The 7,562-nt window shown below is 36.9% G+C and overlaps 1 protein-coding gene across 1 annotated transcript in view; it reads left to right on the forward strand.

The window, feature by feature from the left end:
* Nucleotides 1-7,562, forward strand: part of LOC106467352 (serine/threonine-protein phosphatase with EF-hands 2-like) — a gene marked incomplete at its 3' end in the record, with an annotated part of 29,453 nt that overhangs the window by 15,522 nt on the left and 6,369 nt on the right. Inside the window, exons 5-9 of the mRNA XM_022395511.1 lie at nt 478-577; nt 754-920; nt 1,119-1,280; nt 3,555-3,721; nt 5,636-5,672. Of these exons, the coding sequence (XP_022251219.1) occupies nt 478-577; nt 754-920; nt 1,119-1,280; nt 3,555-3,721; nt 5,636-5,672 (633 nt within the window). The remainder of the gene's footprint in view (nt 1-477; nt 578-753; nt 921-1,118; nt 1,281-3,554; nt 3,722-5,635; nt 5,673-7,562) is intronic.

Genomic DNA, 7,562 nt, shown 5'->3' on the forward strand with positions numbered 1-7,562 from the left:
ATTGTGAGTTGTTTAGAGAACAATAATAGATTGTGAGTTGTTTAGAGAACAATAATAGATTGTGAGTTGTTTAGAGTACGATAATAGATTGTGAGTTGTTTAGAGTACGATAATAGATTGTGAGTTGTTTAGAGTACGATAATAGATTGTGAGTTGTTTAGAGTACGATAATAGATTGTGAGTTGTTTAGAGTACGATAATACAAAACGTGAATTATTTAGAGTACGATAATAGATGCATATTTTAAATACGTTTTTTCTGTACTTCATTATATTTGTACTAGTTTATAATCAGGTTATTAATTATTTTTTGTTTACAGACCACATAAAATCACATAATAATCCCGAATATATAATAATAGTCAAGTTTTCAAATAAATATTATGCAAGTTATACTTTATTATACTTATGTTAGTACATCCTTAATGTTAGAAATGATGTACTTGATCGTTGTCATCTTAGTTCTTGTGTGTTTCAGTTGTACAGGTTCTTTAAAGACCTCATAACCCACATGCCCTGTGATAAAGCTTCTTCTTTTGCCAGTTCATTAGCACTCTCCTACCACCGCTCTTTCAGAGGTAGGTGTTTTCTGGCATTGTTTACTTGTTCTTCAATGTCAAGTAACTTTCATGTTGACGTTCATTCAAATGGATAAAAAATAGTATTACTCCAATTTAAATTTTGATCTTTCTACGCTTCATTATATTTATATAATTTTGTTCAAACACAGAAAACTATTCTACAATTCCTATAGGTAAGCCTCGCTTCCTAACGGAAATTGAGGAAGAGAACAGAGAACTTTGGAAAGAAACAAACCCGAATGCAGTTTCCATAGAGCCAACGTATCAGGGACCTCACATCACACTTCCTCTGACGTCAGAACAAGTAACATCACTCATTGATTCCTTCAGACAGCGAATAGTGCGTGTTTCATGTTTTTCGCTCACATTTAATTTTGCATATAATACAGTTTAGTTTTAATTTAAAAGGATAATTTTTTGATAGTTGAATATAAAGAGTGCAATATCTATACAAAAATTTTGAATTTCGTTGCACATTCTAGTTGAAAAACTTTTAAATGGGTAAAAATGAAACGAAGTAATTTTTGTTTTTTTCCAGTCATTACATGCCCGGTATGTTCTATTGTTGTTACACGAAGCTCGTAAGATATTACGATGTAAACCTAACATCAGTGTTGCTCGCACTACTTTCTCCAGGCAGATTACAGTTTGTGGCGACCTTCATGGAAAGTTGGATGACCTCCTCACCATATTTTACAAGGTTTAGTGAAAATTTTCCTTTTGAATTCAATCGAATAAAAAAAATATCAGCAGGTGGACGGGGTTGGAATATCATAAATGAAGATGTTTTTCATTAACGTAATTTGCAAATTTTAAATATATTATTAACTAAGTACGTATATTCCAACAAAGGCTATATTTGTTGATATATTAAGTGACTTTGAATGTTTATATACACCAAGCTTTCAACTTAACTATTTTGGATTTGGCAGGTGACTCGCAGCCTGTTTAAGAAATACGACCTTGATTTTTTTTTCATGATAAGCAAATAACTAAATTTTAACAACTCGCTTGCCGTAATTTTCATATTTACAGACACGACTACGATAATCTCTTGACAACTGCCACTTGATAATGTCACTCGTATCTTCTACTGTAAATCAGTTATTTCTAAAACAGTTTCTACATTTAAAACTCCTTCCATTTTGTAATGAATTTTACTTAAAAACTACATAACTAAAACACGTTATTGTTCTCAAAGTATTCACTCTCTCTCTTGTTACAAAAGTGAATGTTCCTATCAAGCTAAGTCCTAGCATTACATTATAAAGTCTAAACCAGTAGCGTATATACCACTGTAGCAGCTGTAGTATTGCTATGGGACCCGGTAGTAAGATAAAAAACGCATTTTTCACTACTCCGGGTCCCCTTGGCTCATAACATAGCCTGCATACACGTATACATTTACGTGATTAAGTGACTACGGTATATCAAAGCCAAAATTATAAATGAATTGATTGGCCAAGGTCTGGCATGGACTGGTAGTTTGGTCGCTCGACTCGCAATCAGAGGGTCGCAGGTTCGAATCCTCGTCACGAACTGCCGAAGGGTCTTTATAATGTGACGGTCAATTTCACTGTTCGTTTGTGAAAGAATAGTCCAATAGTTGGCGGTGGGTGGTGTCGACTAACTGCCTTCTCTCTAGACTATCACTACTAAATTAGGAACAGCTAGCGCAGATAGCCCTAATGTAGCTTTGCGCGAAATTCAAACCGAACTGATTGGTCAAAAGCTAGATTTTATAAAGAGCAGTAAATGAGCCCAAATAATTGTTTTTGCTATTGGCTAGATCATTAAGCAGCGGGCTAACTCACTAGACCTATATTAACACTCGAGCCTTAACTCTGGGTCCCTATTATTACTAAGCAGCGGGCTAACTGACTAGGCCTAACTTAACACTCGAGCCTTAACACTGGGTCCCTATTATTACTAAGCAGCGGGCTAACTCACTAGACCTATCTTAACACTCGAGCCTTAACTCCGGGTCACTATTATTACTAAGCAGCGGGCTAACTGACTAGTCCTAACTTAACACTCGAGGCTTAACTCTGGGTCACTATTATTACTAAGCAGCGGGCTAACTGACTAGACCTATCTTAACACTCGAGCCTTAACTCTGGGTCACTATTATTACTAAGCAGCGGGCTAACTGACTAGGCCTAACTTAACACTCGAGCCTTAACTCTGGGTCACTATTATTACTAAGCAGCGGGCTAACTGACTAGGCCCAACTTAACACTATTATCACTAAACAGGGGCTAACATTTGTAATGCACAATTACGAACAGTAATACATTGTATTTGTTATAGAAACATTTTAAAATTAATTTTGACATAAACAAGTTGATAAGTGAAAAGAGACTCCGGGATGAGAGTTCAACTTCTGTTCCCGCGTTTCTTTTCACTTATCGGCTTTTTCATGCAAACGTTTATGAGCAGTGCTTGAGTTGAGGCGGAACGAACCGGAACGCCGTTCTTGTTGTTAACATTTTTTTTTATAAAATCGTTCCTGTTGTTAGACATATTTGTGCAGCATGGGACTGCTGTTCGCAAATTGGATATCAAACCTAACCGTTCCACTTGTTAAATTTTTACAACTCAAGCACTGTTTATGAGTAATGAGAAAAAATTGTCCTTGAATTATTCCGTAATGGAAGTTAAATATATACGTAAATTTGTAAATAGACTTGGTATGCTGTGGGTGGGTGATGGTAAATCAATTAAATATGTACATAATAATAACATATTGTGGTTAACATACTTGTAGTAGGAAGACTTGTAAGTGTACAGTGATGGAGACAGCTTCTACTCTTTGGTAGCTAGCTTAGTGGGGCGTTCATGATCTTATTACATAGAAGTACTGGGACAAATTTAACACTTATCAGCTTTTTCGTGTATGTTATAGAACAACACTATATATTTCATATGTTTACAAAATATACATGTTACATCAGAATTTTTTTTTACATCCCAGAACAGTCTTCCGGCGGCTGACAACCCTTACATCTTTAATGGGGATTTCGTGGACCGAGGAATTCAGTCTGTAGAGGTTCTTTTACTTCTGATAGCGTGCTTACTGGTTTGGCCTGACTCCGTTTTCCTAAACCGGGGCAATCACGAAGATTTCAGTGTCAATATAAGGTTTGTAAATCTTTAATTCTGTATGAGATAACTTATTACTGTAAACACTAGCAGGTATGGAAACAGTCCGCAACGTTTCTTAGTCACCTTTTTAACATGTGATAAACTACTGCACCAAACATTAGCATATTTGGAAACCATTCTACAAGTTTTCATTCACACTAAACCTAACAAAACGACACGTGATAATATATTGTAAACACAACAGGTGCGTAACGCAGTTCACAGTGTTTTCTAGTCACATTGGTCTAAGAAACGACGATTGATAACACTCTGTTGGCATATATATACAAGTTAAACCATCATATGGTTATTCTTGGGTGTGTTATTTTTAAGCTAACTCTTTCTTCTGTCATTATTCGTGATGTGGTAAAAACAACCACACTTCCCACTTTCTGTCAATGTTAACAGTATTTTAAGTGTAAGCTAATTCTTTTTTTTTCTTCTGTTGTTGATGGTGATGGTAGACGTAAGTGTACAAGTTAACTCTTTTTTTCTGTTATTGTGGGTGATGGTAGACGTAAGTGTATTTTAGGTATAAGCTAACACTTTTTTCTGTTAGTGTCGGTGATGGTAGACGTAAGTGTATTTTAGGTATGAGTTAACACTTTCTTATGTTATTGTTGGTGATGATAGAGGTAAGTGTATAAGCTAACTCTTTTTTTCTGTTATTGCTGGTGATGGTAGACGTAAGTGCATAAGCTAACTATTTTTTCTGTTATTGTTGGTGATAGTAGACGTAAGTGAAACCCCATTTTTCTACTTTTTGCCAGTGTGGGTGATCACTATATTTTTTATTAGTGAATATCACGTCACTTTTCCCTGCATAATTAGTTATAATCACATCATTATGGTATATATTTTTTTTATATTATCACTTTATTAGCTGGAGTACCTGTCTCCTGGACAGAAGGTATGTAAATTCATGATTAATGAAAGGTTATCTTAGGACGTGAAAAGTTGCTTCCCTTATATGTAATAGTAAAAACGCAAAAACGCCCATAAAAAACTGCGAAGCACAAATGTCAAAGTGCAAGTTTACATGTATTTCCCTATGGACCCAACAGGCTTTCATGCCAACAGGGGCGAAGTAGTGGTAAAAAACGCAAAAACACCCATAAAAATCGCAAAACGCAAAACTGTAAATTTGTATGTATCTTCCCATGGACCCAATGAACCTCCATACCAAATTTGGGTGAAGGTCCATCTACAGGGAACGAAGTAGTGGTAAAAAAACGCGAAAGCGCCCATAAGAACCGCAAAATGCAAAACTTAAAAATGTATGTATTTTCCTATGGATCCAATAGACCTCCATACCAAATTTGGTGAAGGTCCATCCACAGGAGATGAGATAGTAGTAAAAAACGCAAAACCACCAAAAGCAAAATGCAAATCTGAAAATTTGTATGTATCTCCCCATGGACCCAACGAATTTTCATACCAAATATTGTGAAGATCCATTTACAGGGGGGCGAAATAGAGACAAAAATGTAAAAACGCCCGTAAAACGCAAAATACAAAACTGAAAATGTGTGTATATATATTTATATACCCCCACATGGACTTAATGAGCCTCCATACTAATTTTCGTAAAGATTCTTCCACACCCTGCGAAGTAGTTACATGGACAGACAACGAGAAAGTACTATTATATTTATATAAATGTAAGCAAAACGAAATTATATGAACTTCTATTGAGAAATAATGTGCCATTAGTAACCCATATTTTCTCCTGTAATTTGTAGATGATTTAGGACTTCGATTTCTCTTCCTTAGTAACTGTCCCGATTTTAAAATGTGACTGTCATGAATTTTTTATTAACAGTTAGCTTAAGAGTTTAACACAGTATTTCTGATTGTGTTAGTAGCAAGCCTTTAGCAACATTGTAACGAGTTCTTGTTTTCTTACTGCAGATACGGGTTCATCAAGGAGATCATGTTTAAATACACGGTAAGTAACGAAGTTGCCACAGTCACAGTTTGTTTTATCACTAATTAATTAATGTGTGAATCTATTTGAGGGTCAACTGAAGAAGTCCTATATATTTATGTATCTCTTCTTACAGTGATTTTTTTTCCTTTGGATGTGGGCTATGTCACGTTTCTCCTGAACACAGTTATAAATATTTTACGTGTGAATTGAAAATATTAACTTTGTGTGAGTGTGCGTGCTTGTATACAGGCATGATAGATGTCCGTGTTGGGACGACCACTGTATTCATATTTGTTCACAAGTATGGAAATGTTCGTAGGTTGTGAAAGTGTCCGTGTACAAGCATGAATTCAACCACAATGAGGGCATTTGTGATATATGTAGTAGTTGCGTATGGTGTTTCTCACACCTCCAAATTCGTAGTCATGATCCAGTCAATGAATGTCTCGCCCGCTTCATGGATTTTACCATATCCACCCGGTACCACAGTGACCGACTATGCAACACGAGATGGTTTGTGTCTTGTGGGGATTCCTGACATGCTGAGCATATAGGAGATTTATGATAACCACATCAATGCAGGTTGGCCGCTGTTCTGCCATGGCCTGACCTCAGCCTGTTTGCCTGTGTCCATTGCTTTCTGGTTAGGTGATAGAAACCGGACAGTGGCTCACTGTCCACCCCTGGGAGGGCACTCCCTCCATTCCTGTCTCCAAGCTTCCTTAATGTTGAAGTTTTCTTTCGTTGATTTATAGAAAGGTTTTCTTGATTTTAGTCTTGAAGTGGTGGGTGCTCAGTCAATTATTTGCTTCAAGGGTGTGTCAATATTTGTGTTTCTAATGCGTTGGTGCTGCCTTTGAGTGGCCTCCTCTCTGTGGAGGTGTGGTGGAGCAATCGCACTCATTGTTGACAGCCAAGTCGATGGTGCAGATTTGATGGCACCGGATATAATTGGCATCGTTTCATTCAGCTGGGCATCGATTTTTCTTGTGTGGGCACTGCGTGTCCACACTGGGGCACAATACTCAGCTACGCTGTAGCAAAAGGCCAGTGCGGATGTTCTTAACACAGTTTGAGATGCTCCCCATGACGATCCGGCTAGCTTCCTGATCAGCGAGTTCCTCTTCTTTAATTTTTGAGCAGTATTTTCTAGGTGTTGTCTGTATGTTAAGGTTCTGTCAAGTACTACTCCGAGATATTTAGGGTGTTTCTCTGGTGAAAGTAGTTCATTATTTATGTTAAGGTCTTGTAGAGTACTACTCCGAGATATTTAGGGTGTTTCTCTGGTGGAAGTAGTTCATTATTTATGTTAAGGTTCAGTCGAGTACTACTCCGAGATATTTAGGGTGTTTCAATGGTGGAAGTAGTTCATTATTAAGCTGTATTTACAGGGTTTGGTTTGCTTGATGGTTATTGAGGTGAAATATTGTCGTCACTATTTTTGTGGTGTTCATTTTCAGGTACCAATTACCGAAGAAGGTCTGAATAGCTGGAGTGTCTCTGCTGAGTACGGTCTCCAATTAATTCACGTTGTTGGATTGGTAAGCAATGGCTAAGTCGTCTGCGTATCCAAACTTAGGGGATCTTGTTGCGGGCATGTCGCTAATATAAACGTTGAACAAGGTTGGCGCCAGGACCGATCCTTGAGGACTATGTTTTTTATTTTCCTGCTCTTACTGAGTGATATGTTTATGTGCAAAGGAACGAATACAAGTCCTTATGGATATATTCATAACGATGGAATCACAGTAAACTTTGTGCTAATTGCTAAACCTGGGAATGAACTGACGTGTTAGTTTACATCCTAGATGGAGAGATCTAATTCCTGTACTTCTACGTATTAGTTTACATCCTAGATGGAGAGAAGATCTAATTTCTGTACTTCTACGTATTAGTTTACATCCTAGA

The sequence above is a fragment of the Limulus polyphemus genome, unplaced genomic scaffold (genome assembly GCF_000517525.1).
Source record: "Limulus polyphemus unplaced genomic scaffold, Limulus_polyphemus-2.1.2 Scaffold2581, whole genome shotgun sequence".
Lineage (NCBI taxonomy): Eukaryota > Metazoa > Arthropoda > Merostomata > Xiphosura > Limulidae > Limulus > Limulus polyphemus.